The sequence below is a fragment of the Hydra vulgaris genome, chromosome 07 (genome assembly GCF_038396675.1).
Source record: "Hydra vulgaris chromosome 07, alternate assembly HydraT2T_AEP".
Taxonomy (NCBI): domain Eukaryota; kingdom Metazoa; phylum Cnidaria; class Hydrozoa; order Anthoathecata; family Hydridae; genus Hydra; species Hydra vulgaris.
In genome coordinates this window covers 1,953,096-1,973,797 of record NC_088926.1, presented here as the reverse complement: position 1 = coordinate 1,973,797, position 20,702 = coordinate 1,953,096, and the positions used below count along the sequence as shown (strand labels likewise).

At 28.8% G+C, this 20,702-nt stretch overlaps 1 protein-coding gene across 1 annotated transcript in view; it reads left to right on the top strand.

Annotated features, from left to right (window-relative positions):
- Nucleotides 1-12,922, top strand: part of LOC100213944 (superkiller complex protein 8) — a 30,993-nt gene extending 18,071 nt beyond the window's left edge. Inside the window, exons 8-10 of the mRNA XM_065800783.1 lie at nt 6,558-6,744; nt 6,850-6,928; nt 12,533-12,922. Of these exons, the coding sequence (XP_065656855.1) occupies nt 6,558-6,744; nt 6,850-6,928; nt 12,533-12,622 (356 nt within the window). The 3' untranslated portion in view covers nt 12,623-12,922. The remainder of the gene's footprint in view (nt 1-6,557; nt 6,745-6,849; nt 6,929-12,532) is intronic.
- Nucleotides 12,923-20,702: the final 7,780 nt, after the last annotated feature.

The following is a 20,702-nucleotide window of genomic DNA, read 5'->3' as shown; positions in this document are numbered from 1 at the left end:
AAAAAGGTTTTGTCCCCAAACGCCAAGGCCTGCTATTCTCAGAACAGAAGAAGATGTTTATTTTCCTCAAAATTTACAATCATGTAATTACAATAGTATATTAATAATAATAATAATATTAACAATAATAATAACAACAATAACAATAATAATAATAATAATAATAACAATAAGAAATAATAAGAATAAGAATATTTATAATATTATAAATAATAAAATCAAAATATAATTATCAAGAATAAATATAAATAACTGATTGAGGAAGGAGTCACTCATGCAGAATCCTGATCAAAGGAGTGACACCAAATAATTATATTAATAATATTAATTTAAAAAAAAATAATAACAATAATAACTGTATTCATTAATAGAGCAAAAGTAACAGCAAAAATAAAAGTATTTATAATAATTGTAATAATAAAAACTATAAAATAATAATAAAATAATAAAACAGCAGTAATGAAAGTAATAAATATTATTGACAAAAACAATAAAGGTTCTATAGAAATATTAAAAAAAAAAGTAAAGGAATTTAATAACAATAAAAAATGAAAAGAAAATTTTTTTTAGACATTGTTTAAATTTATTTTGTTTTAAATAAAAGATAAATTATTTTGAAATTTTAATTTTTCAAACTCATTCACAATGCACACAAGACTTCGATTCCATTCACTGATGCATTGATGTGTAATTGAATACTTACCATACCTCAAAGTTTTATAGGGAGGTACATTTAGTTTTCAATTATTTCTAGTTAAATGTGAATGTATAAATCAAGTGCATTTATATGAAAATTCCATGAAAGGTTCGAATCTATAAAAATACCAAGATATTTAACAATGTGTGTTGGGTATAAATGTCTACTATTAATTTTAATTTTAGTTATATGATTGTTGTATAAAATTTTTTGTCTTGGAGATGAAAAAAATATTAGTTCAGTTTTTTTCCAAGTTCAGAGAAATTAAGTTTGCATTTAGCCAATGAACTAAACCTTTTAGGTCTAAGTTTATGTTCTTACACAAGGAATGATGAGATTTATTAAAATGTAAGATATTAGTATCATTAGCAGCAGATTGATGAGAAGTGGACAGAGTTATTTAGATCATTAATATAAATCAAAAACAATAAAGGGCCAAGAACAGAACCCTGGGGAACACCACAAACTATATGTTTGTTATTTGATTTGTAACCATTGATGCTAACAAATTGCTTTTGATTTGAAAGATAATATTGAAACCAGTTACAAGCAACTCCTCGGATTCCGTAATGTTCAAGTTTAGAAATTAAAATGGTATGATTAATGGTATCTAACGCTTTTTGTAAGTCAATAAAAACTCCACCTACGAAATGACCAGTATCCAGTGCCTTTTTTATTTTTTTGGTTATACTTATTAATGCATGGCAAGTAGAGTGTTTTGATCGAAATCCAAACTGAAATTCATTTAAACAGTTAAAGGAATTCAAAAATGAGTATAATCTAGAGTACATTAGTTTTTCAAGGAGCTTGCTAATGTTAGAAAGAATTAAAATTGGTCTATAGTTAGTACATGAGAGCTTTGAGCCATTTTTATATACTGAAATGACATAAGATAGTTTTAAAATGTCAGGAAAAATTCCATTTAAGGAGATATTAAATAGCTTGAAGAGAATATGAGAAAATTCAGAATTAAAATCAATGAGAATGTTTGTGGGGATGGTATTAGGACCTATAGATTTTCTAGGTTTTAATTTAGATATAAGTGATGAGATTTCAGAATGCTTTGTTGGAGATATCAGTAAACTGTGAAGATTTGGATGTTTAAGATTTTTTTATAGCTAATGTAAAATGAATGAATTTTAGAATTAATTTTATGAGCTAAATTTGTGAAAAAGTTGTTGAATTCTTCGCAGATTAGAGTTGGTTCAGTTATGTATGTTTCGTTAACTTGTAAGCAATTTGGCGGTACACTATTAACATTTTTGACATTTATTAGACTTTTTATGCCTCTCCAGGTCTCACGAAGATTTTTTATATTTTCTGAAAAGAATTTTTTTAAATGTGTTTTTTTACTCAGTTTTATTAAATTAATTATAGTATATTTATAGCGTTTAAAGATAGTTTTTAGTTTAACTATATTTGTTGGATCTTTTATCTTCAACATTTTCCCTTGAATAAGATTTCGAATTTGAATTGATTTTATTATTGCTTTGGTAATCCATGGCTTGAATTGACGCTTGTAGCTCTTAATACAAATTTTTTTGAGTGGCACATGACAATCTAACAACAATTTTGTTTGAGAAATAAATGCTTCAAAAGTGGAGTTAACATTGGTAATGTCATTCCAATCAACTTTTAATAATTCAGATTTAAATAATTCTTTATTGCAATTTTTAATGTTCCTGCAGTATAAATTATGATTGAGTGATGTAAATAATTTGTTGAAGTTAGGACAAACAAGAAATTAATGTAGGTGGTCAGAAATAGAAGTTGTTAGATTTTCTGAAATAATTTGGTTAGTGGTTACATTTGAAAAAATATTGTCAATGATTACAGCAGAATGGTTAGTAACTCTTGTTGGTAGTGTAATAAATGGGTGAATATTATAAGAAGTAAGTTTAAAAACTCAGAAGTTGCAAAGTCAGAGTTTGACTTTATCAGATCCATGTTAAAATTGCCAAGTAGAAAGGCAGATTTATTTCCAGAAGATATTTTTTGGAGAAGGACAGACATTTCTATTTAAACATATCCTTTTTACAAAAGCACTTAATAGATCTGAACATATTTTATCATTAGTTTTGAATTTAGCATTATTGGAATTACAGAAACAAGGTTAAAAAAAGAATCTCCTTCCACACATCCATTTATTATTTTTGAAATTGTTTACATCCAAGCTAGGGTGTCTATATATGCAACCAACAATAATATCTGATTTTTTGTGAAAAATTATTTCAACAAAATTAGATTCTAAATAGTTAGGTGTGTATATGATCAAATCATCTCTTCTTTTATAAATCAATTTTTTTGATAAATATACCAAGGTTCCACCACAAGAAGATTCGGTTGGTGTGTGCACAAAATTATAATTTTGAATAATAAATGGATGTGTGGAAGGAGATTCTTTTTTTAACCTTGTTTCTGTAATTCCAATAATGCTAAATTCAAAACTAATGATAAAATATGTTCAGATCTATTAAGTGCTTTTGTAAAAAGGATATGTTTAAATAGAAAAAGGACATAGAGTTTGTGGTGTCAAAGTAATAAGAACAAAGTTTATTAATGTCATAATATTGACATTCTACATCAAAAGATGAACAGTTTTCCTCATCAGAGACTAAAGCATGGAATTTAATCAATTTATTAAATTGAGTATAGATTTGATTAAATCCCCATGCTGGAAATGATGGCAAGTCATCAGTTATAATAATTTTATTTGAGGAGAAGAGTAGTTTAAATTCATTATCAGATACATCAGTCAATGGAAAGACACCTTTGGTACAATTTACATACAGCCATGTTGAGCATTTTGAATGTGTTAAATTGTAACCGTGATCATATAGCCTGATACATTTTGAGTTGCACAGCAACTTACAGCTTTTTTTGTACATGCGGTGCATACTCCCCTAAAATTAGACTGTTGAAAAGAAGAAAAATTAGAGTAACTCTTGTTGAAGATAAAAGAAGAAAAAATTTGCAAATTTTTTCTTCTTTTATCTTTCTCATTAGTTGGAAAATTTAGAAGAAAGTTTGAAGTTAATAAGTTTTTAAAGAAAAGAAAAGAAAATAATAATGAAAATAACAATAAAAAATAATAATGATACAATATTATAAATAGTAATTAGTAAATAATTCAGGTCATGAAATCTCATATTTCATCACAAAAATTAGGCTCTCATGACTTCTGGAGAATCTTCAATAGTATTAATAATAAGGGCAAATCTGTAATTTCACCCTTCTTGTATGGTTCAGACTTTGTCACCTCACCTAAAGACAATGCTAAATTGTTTGCTAAGAACTTTTCTTCAATATCATCTCTTGATTACACTAGTTGCGTTCTACCTGATGTAGCCAACAAACAGGTTGATTTATTGCTAACATTCGTATCACTCCAGCTTGTGTATCTAAAGTGATTTCCAGCTGAGACTCTTCTACAGCTTGTGGTCCGGACAACATACCTGTTATAGTCTTGCAGTAGTGTTCTCCGGAGCTGTCGTCTATACTTTCAAAGCTATTTAACAAGTGCTTATCAGAGTCTTGTTTTCCAGCCTGCTGGAAAGGGGCATCTGTTATCCCTATTTTCAAAAATTCTGGAGAGCGATCTGATTCGTCTAACTACCATCCCATTAGTCTTCTTCCTATCATAAGCAAGGTTTTTGAATCTTTAATTAACACTTCTCTCATCTTGAATCTAATAACTTAATTTCTGATGACCAATATGGATTTCGATCTTCTCGTTCTACAGCTGATTTGCTAACAGTAATAACCGATAGGTTTTATCATGCATTAGATAAAACCTATCGGTTTTATCTAATGCATGATAAAACCTAAATAATATATATAATATATTTACAGATATATGTATATACACATATATAAATATATATATACATACATACATACATATATACATACATACATACATACATATATGTATATATATGTATATATATGTATATATATATATATATATATATATATATATATATATATATATATATATATATATATATAAATATATATATATATATATATATAAATATGTATATATATATATGTGTGTATATACATATATATATATATAAATATATATACACACACACACACACACACACACATATATAAGTTAGTAAAAACACTTATCTAATTTTCTTCAACAATTTGTTTTGCCATCAGGAAGCCCCCAGCTTCCCGATGAGCCTACTGATGGCAAAATAAATTGTTGAAGAAAATTAGATGTGTTTTAACTTATTATTGCTTTGTTCTTTAAGAAAATTGAGCACTCTACTTGTAGAATACACTAACATAATTTATAGATATTATAATATTAGACAACCCCAGCCATAACCATGGCTATGGTTTTTCAAACCCGGCCCCAGCCGCTTACTAATTTAATATGATTCTTTTAATTAGTTAAATTTTGGTTAATAATTATTAAGTTAATCTTTTAAATGGCGAAGTGATTTTTAAGTAAAATTTTAATTACTTAGCAAATAAAAGGTGTTAAAAAAAACTTTTAAACGAATTCCATTTTGCCAAGTTGTTAAAATAAGAGTAAATTTTTAATGGAGTTTTGAATAGTTTTGTCAGAACATTACTAAAAAAATGTCTATTCAACTTTATCTGTTTAAAACTTAAAAACAATTAAATCAAGGTAATCAAAGGCAATCAAGGTAAACATTTTCAGTAACAGAAAAATTAATTTTAGTTTAAAAAATCTTAAATTGAAGGTGATTTAAAAGTAGTGATGTTTTTTTACAAAGACTTTTTTTATTTTAATATTTCTCATAAATTATTTTTCCAACTTTAATCTTTTTGTGGAATTTTTTGTTGGTGTTGTTGTAAAATTCATGTAGCCTTTTATTTGTACATTGTTTATGAATAAATTTAAAAAATATATAAAAATAGTAAATACTATTTTACAATAAAAATATTCATATTTTATTACATTTGTTATCAGTGGCTATTCTAGACCGTGACCATATTTGGGTGCCTATGTTATATAGTATTTCCTTTTCTTTTTTTTTTTTTATAGTAAAATAGTTTTTGGAACTCCAAAAGCTGTTTAAAATTTATGACTTAATTACATCAAATTTAAAACATAGACTTAAGCATCAATTTTCTAAAAATGAATTTCTTTTGTGCCTAAGTGCATCTTCTTAAACAGTATCAATCTATATGTAATATCAACTCAAAGTATAGTATAAAATCAAATATTTATTTGTACAATAACTTTTAAATATATAATTTGCTTGTTTATCTTATTTAGTGTATAAATTTTTTAAATATATAATTTGCTTGTTTATCTTATTTAGTGTATATGTATATATATATATATATATATATATATATATATATATATATATATATATATATATATATATATATATATATATATATATATATATATATATATATATATATGTATATATGTATATATATATATATATATATATATATATATATATATATATATATATATATATATATATATATATATATATATATATATATATACATATACACTAAATATATACATCAAACTTATCATTTTTTAAATATTGTTCAAATGAAATATGTTTATTATAGTACTTAAAAATCTCTTTTTTTTTGAAAATTGAAAATTGTTTTATTTTTACTGAAAAAAAATTAATATAAAATAAACTCTTTAAGAGCACTACACAACTATAAAAACAAATCCACATTCCAAAAAATCTGAACTTAATATCATAAGGCAGTAATGGGGAAGTTCCATAAATTGCTTGGGTTCTTTCTAAAGGACGTCTAACACAATAATAATAATAATAATATTGTAACATAAAAATGAATTTTGAATATTTTTTAAGAGAGTTTTATCGATTAGGCCATGCCATGCCCATTCGATCTTTGACCTTTTCACCAGATTCTCTAATACTGTTAACAGCATCAGATGATGGTCATTTAAAGATGTATGATGTACAACATGCAAACTTAGCTGGTACTCTATCAGGACATGGTTCATGGGTTGTTTGTGTTGACTATTCGCCAGACAACAAACATTTTGTTTCTGCGTAAGATTTTCTTGTTGTTTGTTGTTGAAAATACTTTTATAAATAATATAACTATTTTTTAAAAACTCTTTTTTGATATTGCTATTGTTGTTGCTATGTCAACAGATCAAGCGACAAAAGTGTAAAAATATGGGATGCAAGCACACGACAATGTATCCATACGTTTTATGAACACAAAGATCAGGTTTGATAATTTTATAATCAAGTTTATTCAAAGTATTTTTGTGAAAAAGCTTATGAAATATTAATATACTGATATAGATGTTCAATGAAACATCAGTTAAAACATTATTAGCAATATTATCAAAAAATTAATATAAAATATAGGTAACACAGGGTGGGTGGGTGATTGTGTTCTCTAGAATTCTTTTGTAGCTTTTTTTTTTTTTTTTTTTTAATAAAGTTGAATTTTTCAAAAATATTTTAAAAATTTTTTTTTTTTAAAAAAAAATAAGTTTTGAGTTTTAACTACTAAAAATTTCAATTCTGATTTACTGTCAAATTTCTTACCCATAAGTCTGAATTAAAATGAACGTTGGTTTGCATAGTTGTTTGAATATTTTGGTATTACAATAATGCCAATAATTCCCTTAGCACATGAAATATTAAGTAGGAACGCTTGCCAATTAGTTACATAAGTATGCATAATTTTCGAAAATTATTTTTAAAAAAGTCATTTCATTAGCATCTGAAACATAATTATATTAAATCTCCTTAGGTTAAGCTTCCTTATTTTAAGCTTATAGCGTAGTAATATTAGCAAAAATTGTTATGTTACCCAAAAATAATTAGGAGCAGGCTGAAAATTGCTGGAAATGTTCAGCATGCACTCTGCATTAATATTGGATAAAATTGGCCAAATTCGGACTGAAGCTGAACCCAAAATGGCATCCGAGATGACGTCCAAAATGATATTTGTAGTATCTTAGTTTGTAGATGATTTAGAAACATGATTTTTTTATCTACTATTATGTTTTTGAAGACAAGGAATTCATTTTTGACCTTTTTTATTTTCGAGCTAAACAGCAGAAAGATGGCAGCCACAAAGATATTTAACTTAGAAAATGGCTGCTTTTTAATATACTTACAATCTTGTAAGTGTCAGCTCATATCTTTTTGAGATAAGAAATTATTTGTTATATTTTTATATTATATTTATTTTATATATCGAAATTAATGTTGAAGATTTATTGTAGCAATTCTTAACTGTTTAATGAGTGGAGTTTGTCCTCAGTTGAATTCTACGTTTAATCTAAACTAAGTTAATTTATAAATAACCATATTGTTTACAATTGTGAGGAATTTATTCTTGTTTCCCTGTGACAATAAAGAAATTACTTTTTATTTAATTTGTTATATTTTTCTCCAACTGACTGCAAATCTAAAAAATTAATTACAACGTAAACCATATTATTACGGCAATTCCCTTGCGGCTTAGAACGCGTGATTCACAGCTAGCTTATAAGTCATTGTTTCTCAACTGTAATTCTGTAAAACTGTAATCTGCTAATTACTCTTTAGCAGTTATCTAAACGAGATTTACAACACAATATAAACTGTTCCCAATCTTTATAAGAATAAGAATTGAATCTAATTGACCCTATAAATTTTGTTTTAATTCGCTAAAATTAATTTTTATCATAATGGATGTAGCAGATGAGTTAAAACTATTGTGCGATAAATCTTTTTTTATGCTGAAGTAGTACTTTTTCAAAGAGGTATGTAAGTCTTCTATACTTATTCAAAAATATTATTGTAATATAAGGCCTTTAATTCGTCACTTTAATTATGCTTTTCTATGCTATTTACGAATATACAACAAAATAACATTTGGCTATAAATTTATTATTTGCAGGTTTGGAAAACCAAATAAGTGTAAACTATGAAATGAAGTCAATCCGTGTACACGTTCATTGCTGCAAAGACTATGCATGTGCTAAGAGCATCCAACAAATAACCATTTCCAATTTGGAGGCAAGTGCTATATTAGAAAATGTTCCAAGCTTTTGCTTGACATTAGGAAGGTTTGGTTTCAAATTAAATTGTCTGTTCTATGGAAAATCTGCAATTTTAAAAGATGAAAGTAAGAAAATGCATGAGAAGAGGCAAAAGATTTCCATTGTACCAACAATGGTGATAAAAAATTTGGTGCTAGAGTGCTCAAATGTGACGAATTGGTAACGTAATAGATTTGGTTGCAGCAGAGGGGCGGTGTCATAGGGCCTGTCAGGTGTAGTTTTCAAAAGAAGATAAAGTTGTTAAAAGAAAGCCTGGGCATCCACTTGATTTAGAACAAAATTTAGCTTTCAATAAATTATGTGATCACCTCAATGATTTCTGTGAATTCCTTCCCTCTGGAATTGACCCGTACACATAGAAAAATTTGAAAATTAAACTTCAAGCACGTTTTGGAATTGAATTGCTAATTACAACCATTCCAGGCAAAAAAAATACTTTTAGCTTCCTACATTCAAGCCATAAAATATTTTATATTAATAGATTATATAAAAAGTATTTAGTAGATAATTGGTATTTACAAAGATGCGTCAACAGGGCTGATGAGCAGCATTGGATTGTTGAGACAGCTGCAGCAATTATTCGAGAGAACATATGTTGTCGTGTTTATGAATTAGAGCAATATCCTACATTTCAGTATATGATAGTTACCTCATAGGAACAAGTTCCAGAAGGTTTACAAATCTTTGTTGAAAACATGATTAATAAGGACAAAAAGAGTAAGGAGAATACCCTAAAATGTAAATGCGTCACTTTAGAACATGCTATTATATGTGCAACAAAACCAAGATCTTTTCTGTCTTACATTCAAATTGGGTCTGTGTACTTGCACAGGCACAGACACAAAATGCTTTACAATATTAAATTGTGTTCATCATATAATGGAACGAAGCTTTTCAAATCAATTTTTACATTATCTAGCATAGACAATAAGATAGAATCAGATGCATTTATCCAGCTTGTTTTTGATAATGTTGATTTTAACATTATCAAAAACAAACATACATCAGATGGTTACAATACTTTTCACAGCATGGGTGGAATTTGATGTAATACTCCTGCGCATGCAATCAGTTCGTATATAAATGTTAATTAGCCAAAGATTCTACCTACTTCAAAAGAGATTGCATCTGTTGGGAAGATAAAATTGGCTACTTACAACAAGCCAAGGAGCACCCCACTGGGCATGCGTTGTCTGGGGGATGACCATTGGACGCCTGAATGTCCGTGAGACATCTAGCAGACATTCTCTAGACAACGCATGCTCACTAGGACAGGTCTTCGAGATCTAATTGTAGAGGATGTATATGGAGGCGCACAAACTACATTGTTCATTAGAGCAGAACAAACCGGAGACTGGCAGCTGAACTTATATTGTGTGCGTCAAATGTTACCATATTTTCATGCATCAGCTCACTTGCCTTATGCAAAATCTGCTCATTTGTATTTACAACTGATGTTGTCGCTTAAGTCCAGAATGTTTCCAGAAGAATACCGAACTGTTGTAATTATTCAAGAAGACACAGATCTGCTAGTGTTACTTGTGGCTCTAACAGATTCAACTACTAATATTTTCATGATGGAGCCTGGAAAAGATATTAAGCAAGACAGAGTTTAAAGTGCAAACAAGCTGAGACAAGCCTTTAGCGACTGCTCTAGGCAATTGTTGTTTTTGCATGCAATTTCTGGATGTGATTCAACATTATTTCCTTACTGTCAAGGCAAAAAGAAAGTTGTTGATATATTTATCATGCCAAAAGCCAAACACGATGAAATAGCTCATGTCGGAGAATAATTTTTCCTAACAATGTATGGATCAAAAAGTAAGTCAATTTTGCTTGATAAATTTTGTTATTATAAGTATCTCTGCAGAGTAGCATCAAAACCAGTTCACAAACCTTTCGATTTTGCTGTATTACCTCCAACAATTTCTGGAGCAAACCAACATTCATTCCGTGTCTAACATCAAATGCAGCAATAGGGTGGTCATAACTTGGATCCACTGGATGGGGTTGGAAAATGATATAATCAAATCTTTTACCAATATAGAAACTTCAACCATCAGCTTCAGAAAATTGTTGCATCTTGTGAGCTGTAACTGCAAAACTGGATGCATTAGGAATTGCTAATGTTAAAAAGGTGAATGTAGTCTTGTGAATAGTATAATTAAAAGAATGCAAAACTTTCTAACAAAATAATAAATACCTGTAGTAGTTGATTTGCAATGATTGAAAACGACTTTTTTGTATGTGGTTTTAATTGCTCATCAATGTGTGGGTCATGCCAAGGAGTGGGTTGCTCAAATCCTGTGAACGTAAATAATGCTGTCACATCTGATGAATAGAAATGTTATGACAATGACGCAAATGGAGATGTCAACAGTTCAGATGAAGAGCCAATTTGACCAATTTACAATCAAATATAATAAAGTTTGAGATAATATAATTACGATAATTTTCTAACAGTTTGATGTACGCGTAGCTAAGGTATTGTTCAATATATAATGTGATATAGTTTAAAGTTTCCGATTTCTTTATTTAATGTTTGTATATACTATAGCATTTTCTTCCAAGCAAATTTCTCAAAGACTGGTATACCTGTGGGTTTACTATGAACGAATATTTTGTATACTGATATCTATAAACAGTTATTAAAAAATCATATTTGACATGCTACATCTTTGTTTCCTCAATAACATATTACAAGACACAAGAATTGATTTAAAAAGTGATATACAAACTTTTATATTTTAATTTGAGTGCTGTTTGGGCAGCCATCGTGAATATTGACAGCAATTTTGTTTTTTCGCAAAAATAAAGTTGTGAAAAATAAATTGCTTGACCTGAAAAACATAATACTAGACACAATTGTATTTCAACTTGATCAACAAGTTGAGATATTGAACATTTCAATTTTGACGCCGTTTTGGCTGCCATCTTGGATTTTGACGGCCTTTTTTTTTTATAAAGCTAAAAGGTTGGAAAGTAATTTCTTGATCTCACAAACAAAATAGTAGACACAAGAATCATGTTTTTTGATCTACAATTTTGATCAGATATTACAAATTGTATTTTAGATGCCATCTTGGACGCCATCATGGATTTCAGATAAAGCTTCACTCCAATCTCGGCTGATTTTTTTAATATGAATCAGAAGTACATACAGAACATTTCCAGCAATTTTCAGCTTGCTTCTAATTTTTTCCGGGTCAAAACCTAATTTGACTGGGCTGTTATATGGGTTTTATAATGATGCAATTATAATGGTTATGAATTTAAAATTTAAAAACCAAAAATATATAATGGTTGCATAGAACAAACATTGTGATAAAAATATTGTTTTTTGTAATAAATTTCAGAATCAATTTTTGCTTCGACTATATGATTGCACAATCAATCAATTATATAGGCGCATTGCGCTTTACGCAGTTTTATTTCTTTTTAAAGCTTGCTAAAATTAAAACTATCGCTTATCGATAATAGTCGATTATAATCAATAATCTGTGAAAATTTTTAAACATTTCAGCAAGTAATAATAAAGTTATGAAAACTTTTCTGGTTAAAAGAGCGATTTGGGAAATATTATTTCTAATTCTAAAAAATAATTCTTGGGAATATTAACTCTAAATTAAACTTTCATTTGTTTGAATTGTAAAATCTATTTTAATTACTTGCACTTTTTTTAAGTTAAATTTTTGCTAGTTTAATTTGGTAATGCTTGATACTTGAGATTTGTTTATTTGTGATAATTGTAACTGTATTTAATTTTGTAGGTATGGGGCGTTTGTTACAACAGTACTGGATCCAAAATTGCTTCAGTTGGTGATGATAAAACTATAGTTATTTATGATGTTCCTATTTGAATTGTTTTGCTGCATGAGCTGCATTGAAAGAACTTCATTTTTATTATACGAAATTCTGGACGTGGGAACAATTTTTATATATTGTCGAAGTGAGCAGTTCAATCTCTAAAAATACTTTATAAATCAGATAATTTATAGCGTGAAAAGTTCCAAATTTTTTTTATCTTCATTTTTTTCAGTTGAAACCTTTAAAAAAAATATAGTGTTTAACTTTTTATTGTTATATTTATAATTTTACGAACGTTTATACAAGAGAATTGCTAGTTTTGACGACTAGTTTTGAAGTATATTTTGCAATTTGGTTTTTCGAACTCTAGTTTGTCAAATTGATTTACTTTATTATTAATAATTTATTTTCAAATAATTTTTTGCTTGCATAAAAACGGAGAGCATTTTTATTAACAATCGAAAATCAAGAATTCCATGTTAAACGATAGTTGGAATTCTTGAGCTAAACATTTTAAAATTATAGTGTTAGATCCAAAGATTATTAGTTGTTCCGTACATAACTTTGAATATTATTAGTTGTCGGACCTTATTAGTTGTTACGCGCATAGCTTTAAACAGTTTAACCTTATTTGTTGCGCACATTATCCCAAGCATTATTAATTATTTGCTTTTTAAACAATTGCTAAGTCGGTTGTAATGAGTAGAAAAAGTTTTTGAATTAAAGTTCTAAAGTGAATAAATTAAATAAATTCGATAAATCTGCTTGTAGTCTTTTATATAAAATTTTACACAAAAAATATTTGCATTTTTTTAATAATATCTGAAACTATAAATTTAAAAATTTTCATTTTTAATTTTCAAGCTTCAATCACAAAAAAAAAAAATTCTGGAAAAAATCTTTTTTTTTTTTTGATAATTTATAATCTCTAAAAAAAAAATAACTGTGCAGTATAGAAAAATAGCAGGAAATTTTATGACCATTATTTTAAGAAAAATTTGAAAACTTTTTTAAACTGAATAAAAGTTGTAGTTACATTAAAAAATACCATATAGTGTAAACTGGAGTAAGTGAACTGTTTTTGATATTTAAAAGAGAGTTGTATAAAATAAAAGCCTAACTTCTTGTTTTTAAAATTTATACCATTAAAGTATTAGGTAAAACATGAAACAAAATACTAAGATTAAAAATTATTATTGCAATACTAAATATCGAGGGTATACTGCCAGAACGCACTAAATCATTTTTCATTGTTTTGAGATAATGGCAGTTTAATGAAAAAAAAAATTTCATACAAGGGTGTATATTCCCATTGTATATTTGAGAATGATCAATAACTTGGTATTATGTAGAATATAAGGTCTGGTGCGTTTTGGAAGTGATAAAGCATATAATAATGAGTGTTTATGTTGACTTCACTCAAAACCAACAACTCAAAACAAACCCTCGATATATATTCAAAGAAACACATTCACTAATTTACTTTACCCCCACATTGGGGTGAAGTAAACTAGTTCGTCTTTAACTCTTCTGTGTTTATTATTTCTAATTAAGTCATTTTTGTATTTTACCTTGCTGCTTGTTCTTTCTTATCTCTATTATTATTATTGTTACCTTTGTTATATGCTTGTTTGAACTTGTTTAACGTTCTGACAACAAGACCCTTTTTCCCATCTTCATCCATCTTCTTTCAGATACGTTGTTTTATATTTGTTATATCAAAAATTTGTGAAAGTTTATTATTTTAATTTTGGCAATATATAATTGTAATACGACTAACAAATGTAAAAAAAAAAAATTTAACCAACAGTCAAGAATCTAAAGTTAAAGATCTCGTACTTCTGTATTCAAATGATCCTAATAATGACAAGTTTATTGATGAGTTCCGCCACTTTTTGTCTGTTCTACGCAATCTACCGATAAATGACAGATCTTCTGAGTAGCATTTATGCAAAGAGATTTGAAGGAAATTTTCCCCAGATATGCATCTGTCTTCGTCTCTTTTTCACTTTTCTAGTATCTGGCTGAGGGCGAGAGATCTTTTAGAAAGTTAGCTCTCTTCAACTTTCCAAGAGCTTTAGGTCTTTAGGACCCCTTAGGTCATTATCGCTTCCGCATTTAGAGCAATCGGACGTGTACTTAAACTTGTAGAAAAATATAGTTTCTTCTTACATATGGATACGTTACAATTAGTTATTTTGCATTTATTTGTTGATAATTAATTCAAGTAAAGATTCAAATATATCAATAAAGCTTGTTCGGGAAATATTCCAAGAAATGTTTTTAAAACAGCCAAAGGGTATAACTAAGTTGATTAGCGGAAACTTTAAATTAACTAACGATCGAACTGACGTTTTAAAAAAAGAAGTTTCGTCTTTACAACATACAGTATCGGACAAAACGAGTGCAACCAAATAATGCTTATTTAGCTTCTTTATATAAAAATGCTGCATTTTTTCAATTTAGAGAAATAACTATGTAACTGTTTAGAGACAAAGTTCTTCAAGTTTTATTCATCACAAAGTTCATTATTTGTACACGAATATTAATAAATTAATCAAAAGTATTAAAAAAAAGTTGATTTCCTTCTGGACAAAACAAGTGCAACTCGACAAAATGTTGACCAAGCTGTATTTCGCTATCAATATTTTGTGGCGAATCCTTGTTGATCACAGCCTTGCATCTTCGAGGCATAGATTCGATCAGGTGATCAATGAAACTTTGTGGAATCGCTGCCCAAGCCTTTTGGATTTGTTCAAACAGTTGATCCTTATTACGAACACCTTCACGATTAATTCTGTGGTTGACAATCTCCCACAGGTTCTCGATAGGATTGAGATCCGGAGATTGAGGCGGCCAATCTATCACCGATAGGTGGTTGTCTTGAAACCACTGCTTGACTACTTTTACAGTGTGTTTCTGATCGTTGTCTTGCTGAAAAACCCATTTTATTGGCATATTCCATTCAGCATGAGGTAACATAACTTCTTTCAGGATATTTTTATACATGAAACGGTCCAATATTCCATCGTTTCGATGTATTGGACCTAGACCTTTAGCAGAAAAACACCCTCAGCCATTACATTGCCTCCACCATGCTTCACGGTCTTATGGCAGTAACGTAAATCGAGGCGTTTTCCGGCCGGTCGACATACACGGCAAATGCCATCGCTCCCAATGATGTTGAACTTCGATTCATCACTGAACAGGACAGTTCGCCATTTCTACACATTCCAGTCAACATGAGATGTAGCAAACAGGAGTCTTTTCTTCTGGTTTTTTAGTGAAATCAGCGGTTTCTGTCCAGGGCGTCGAGATTTCAATCCGGCTTCAACACCATGTCGTCTGATTGTTCGGTACGATACAGGCAGCTCTAATTGCTTTTATATCTCGACTGATGATATCCAGGGATCCTTCTTGACGGATCTGACGATCATAGAATCCTCTCTAGAAGTGGTGGAACGCGGTCTTCCACCTTTGTTATCTGCTGCCAACTTCCCCGTAGAACGATATTTGGAACATAGTCTTGACACGGTCCATTTTTCACGCGATATTTATCACAAATACTTTTTTGTGACATTCCACTTACGTAATCGCCAATAATTCTTTCTTAGTTCCAATCCAAGAATGTCGGAAGCCATTTTTGCTCTTGAGTTCATAAAAATAATAAAAATATATAATCACGCTTCTCAAGGCTTACCGTGTTACATTTACCTTGTGATGATACACTAATGCTCTGTGGAACACAACGTCTTGGTTGGATGTGGACTGTTTTGATGTAATGAAACACTTGTTGAATTTCACTTCTTGTATTGATGTTCTTCGATAAAACACTTTGATAAAACTCACTTCGATAAACTGTCTTGATAATACTGACTGATTGACTTCCATATACTGACTGAATTACATGTCGATTTACATGTCTCTAATATAGTAATATGAACCTGTTCTGGAAGATTCTAGATGCTTCTTTTTGATGCTTCTGGAAGCTTCTGGATGTGTCTGGATGCTTCTGAATGTTTCTGGATATTTCTGGATGCTACTGGATGCTTCCAGATGCTTCTTCTGAAAACTTTTGGAAGCTTCTGCATGTTTCTGGAAACTTCTGGATACTTCCTTTAATTATTAAAAAACATCCGTGACGTTGACACGGACCAGACTTAAGAAAATGAAACAAACGAAAAAAGTTGCATTTGTTTTGTCCGCTGCAAAATGGCACTTGTCAACGAATATCTGCTTGTGTGCTGTCACCCGTCAGCTGATTGCTCATGTCATGGCATGCTATGACTCCAGACTCCTGAATTGTTTGCTGTGGTAGTATAGTTCGTTTCGTTTTTAAGACATGTAAAATTAGGAACACTTTTTAGCATTGTTCGATGTTGGTTGCAAATGTTTTGTCCAATACTGTATATATGAAGCATTAAAAAAAGAAAATGAGAACAGAAAAATCGAACTTTTAAAACTAAATAATAAAATATTACAGTTTGAAAAAATACAAGAAGGCATTGAAGAAAGTTACGTTTTCGCAAGATTTACAACGAAAATAAAGTTAAAGATTTGGAAATAAAAAAGATTTTAAAGTCAAGCTTTGGAGAAGAAGACAAAAATAATATAAGTCGACTTGAAGATCGACAACTAAGAAACAATCTTCGTTTTGAAGGAATTTTAGAAAATGACTCTGAAAGCTGGAATGACTCGGAAAACAAAATTAATTTGTTAGAAAATGAACTTGAGGTAAAAGTAATAGTTATTGAAAAGAGCTCATAGAACAAAGAAATTAGATCCAAAAAAACCAAGAACTATTGTAACAAAATTACTAAACTACAAAGATAAGGTTGAAATTTTAATGAATGCATACAAACTAAAGGATCGGGAATTTACATTAATGAAGATTATTCAATCGAAATTGCGGTAGTTCGAAAAAAACTTTTTGAAGAAAGTAAAAGTTATAGAATTAAAGGTAAATATTCTATTGTAATTTACGATATGTTAATTGTCAAAGAATTTAGAAATAAAAATTTTGTTAAAGTCATTCCAATATTTAAGAAAGGTTCTATAATGGATATGTCTAACTACCGACCTATCTTTCTTCTTTCAAACCTAAGCAAACTCTTCGAAAAAGCTATGCATAAGAGGCTCTATGCATTTTTGAATAAATTAAAATGCCTTTACAAACACCAGTATGGGTTTCGTGCTAATCATTCCACGACTCACTCACTTATTAAAATTACTGAGTCAATTAGAAAAGCTCTTGATAATAAAAACTTTGCATGTGGTGTCTTTGTAGATCTACAAAAAGCTTTTGATACAGTAGATCATTCTATCCTACTCAAGAAATTAGAATATTATGGAATCAGAGGAATACCTCTTAAATGGTTTACCTCCTATCTTCACAACAGATCTCAGTTTGTCTCAGTCGGTGACTCAAAATCTACTCAAATAAAATGTTCCAACGGTGTTCCTCAAGGCTCAGTATTAGGACCACTACTTTTTCTTCTCTATATTAATGACCTCAATAACTCAATTAAGTATGCAACTCCTTACCACTTTGCTGATGATACTAACTTGCTCATTATCAACAAATCTTTAAAAAAAATTAACAAATACATTAATCATGATCTTGCCAATTTAATTCAATGGCTTCGCTCAAATAAGCTTTCCCTCAACTGTAACAAAACTGAACTGGTCATATTCAAATCTAAAAAAACAAAAATCAATAAAAATTTAAACTTCAGATTAAGTGGCCAGAAAATCATTCCTGTAAACTCAATCAAATATCTTGGAATTATAATTGATTTCAACCTATCGTTTGTATCCCACCTCAAAGACTTTGCCTTAAAATTGAGCAGATCAAATGGAATGCTGGCTAAAGTTCGCCATTATGTCAATCTGAAAGCATTGTTAAACATATATCATGCCATTTTTGGCTCGTATATACGATATGCTTGTCAAATATGGGGACAATCTCAACAGCAAGAAGTTTTAAGGATATCTCATCTTCAAAACAAAGCTTTAAAAATAATACATTTTCAGAATTACAAATCCAATCCTAATGTGCTTTATCTTACTTCTAAGATCCTTAATCTATGTGACCTTGTTCAATTCTTGAATTGCCAGTTTGTCTGGAACCACCAACACAAAAACCTACCTCTTACCTTCAACAATTTCTTCCCAAAAAATGCAAATAACCGATACTATCTTCGATCAACTGATAATCTCAATCTTGCAGTCTTAAATCATCGTTCTGTTACTTATGGATATAAGTCCATAAAAAACCAAAGTATAAAATCTTGGAATAACCTTCCCTATGACCTAAAAGCTCAATTTATGTTTTTAAGAGTAACCTATTCCATTCCTTCCTAATCAAATACAGTTTATAAATCCAATGATATGCGTATATATGTATAAGTGTTTGTGATAAGCGCATGTGAATAAGTGTGAGTGTATATGTATGTAAGTGTATATGTATACATGGATGTGTATGTGTGTATGTGTATGTTTGTATATATTTATATGTGTATATATATGTGTGCGTGTGTATGTAAGTATATTTATTTATATATATATATTTGTGTGTGTGTATGTGTATGTATATGTATGTATATGTATGTATATATATATATATATATATGTGTATATGTATATATATATATATATGTATGTATGTATGTATATATGTATGTGTGTATGTATATATATATGTATGTATATATGTGTGTGTGTATATATGTGTGTATGTGTATGTATATATATGTATATGTGTATGTATGTGTGTGTATATATATATGTGTGTTTATATATGTGTCTATATATGTGTGTATGTAACATAATGTGTGTATGAACATAATTTTATATTCTAATATTTTCATAATTACTGTCGTGTAAGGTTTTTATATAACCAACTTTATTAATATATTTGATTATCTATTTGAGTTTATAAATCACAGTATAGTATAAATCACATTAATAAAATATGATAATAATATAAATCACATTAATAAAAGGTGTATGTGTGTGACTAATACTAAATGACTATTATTCTTTTTATGATTATTGTAATTATTTTTATTGTTGTCATTTTATTTTTATTATTATCATTATACTCTTATCATTGTATTGTTAGTATTGTTACTACTACCACTCTTATTATTATCATTATTAGTATTTTACTCCTTTAACTTTTAATGTTTGCTTTGTTACAGCTGTGGACGATTATTACTATTAGCATTAACAATATATTTAGTAGCTTTTATTTACTAGGTTTTTACTTAAGATTAGTACATGTACTATTTGTAAACTTCCGTGAATGTAACAACTATTTCAGAATATATATATATATATATGAATTGAATTGAAATTGAATTAAATTATTTTTTTCGAAGTCTACGGTATAAGAAATTCAAACTTGACTTGGTTTAAAAGTTAATTGTTTAACAGGAAGAAATATATTTCATATGAAGGTGGAAAAACGGATAATATGATTATCACATGCGGTGTTCCCCAGGGTTCAATACTAAGACCCCTCTTGTCTCTAGCTTATACTAATGATTTAAATAATTTTTCTAATATCTTAAACTCAATTTTATTTGTTTTATTCCAATGAAAATATTAATATTTTATTTTTAACAGTAGACAAAGAACTTGATAAACTAAGCCAATGGTTTAAATCCAATAAACTATCCCTAAACATTATTAAAACTAAATACAGATTATTCCATCATGCTTCCAAAAAAAAAATACTCTATTGAAACTACCGAATCTTTTTATTGATAACAATTTAATAAAAAGGTAAATATCGTTAAAATTCTTGAAATATCGTTAAAATTCATGAAATTTAACGATATTTCAAGAATTTTAACGGTATTTTAATGAATTCTAGATGAAAATATTAATTGGAGAGAACATATAACTGTAATTGAGAATAAAATTTAAAAAAATATTGGTATACTGTATAAAGCTAAACAGTTTTTAAACCAATCTTGTTTGAAATGTGCGGCCGTGGCGCCTAGGTTAGAGTGCTTGCTTTATTAGCAGGAGATCCAGGCTCGAAACGAGCTTTGGACATATTTTCGCGTCACGGTAAGGAAGGAGGCGTGAACTTCCTAGGTAAATGCACTTCCGCGGTGTTCTGTG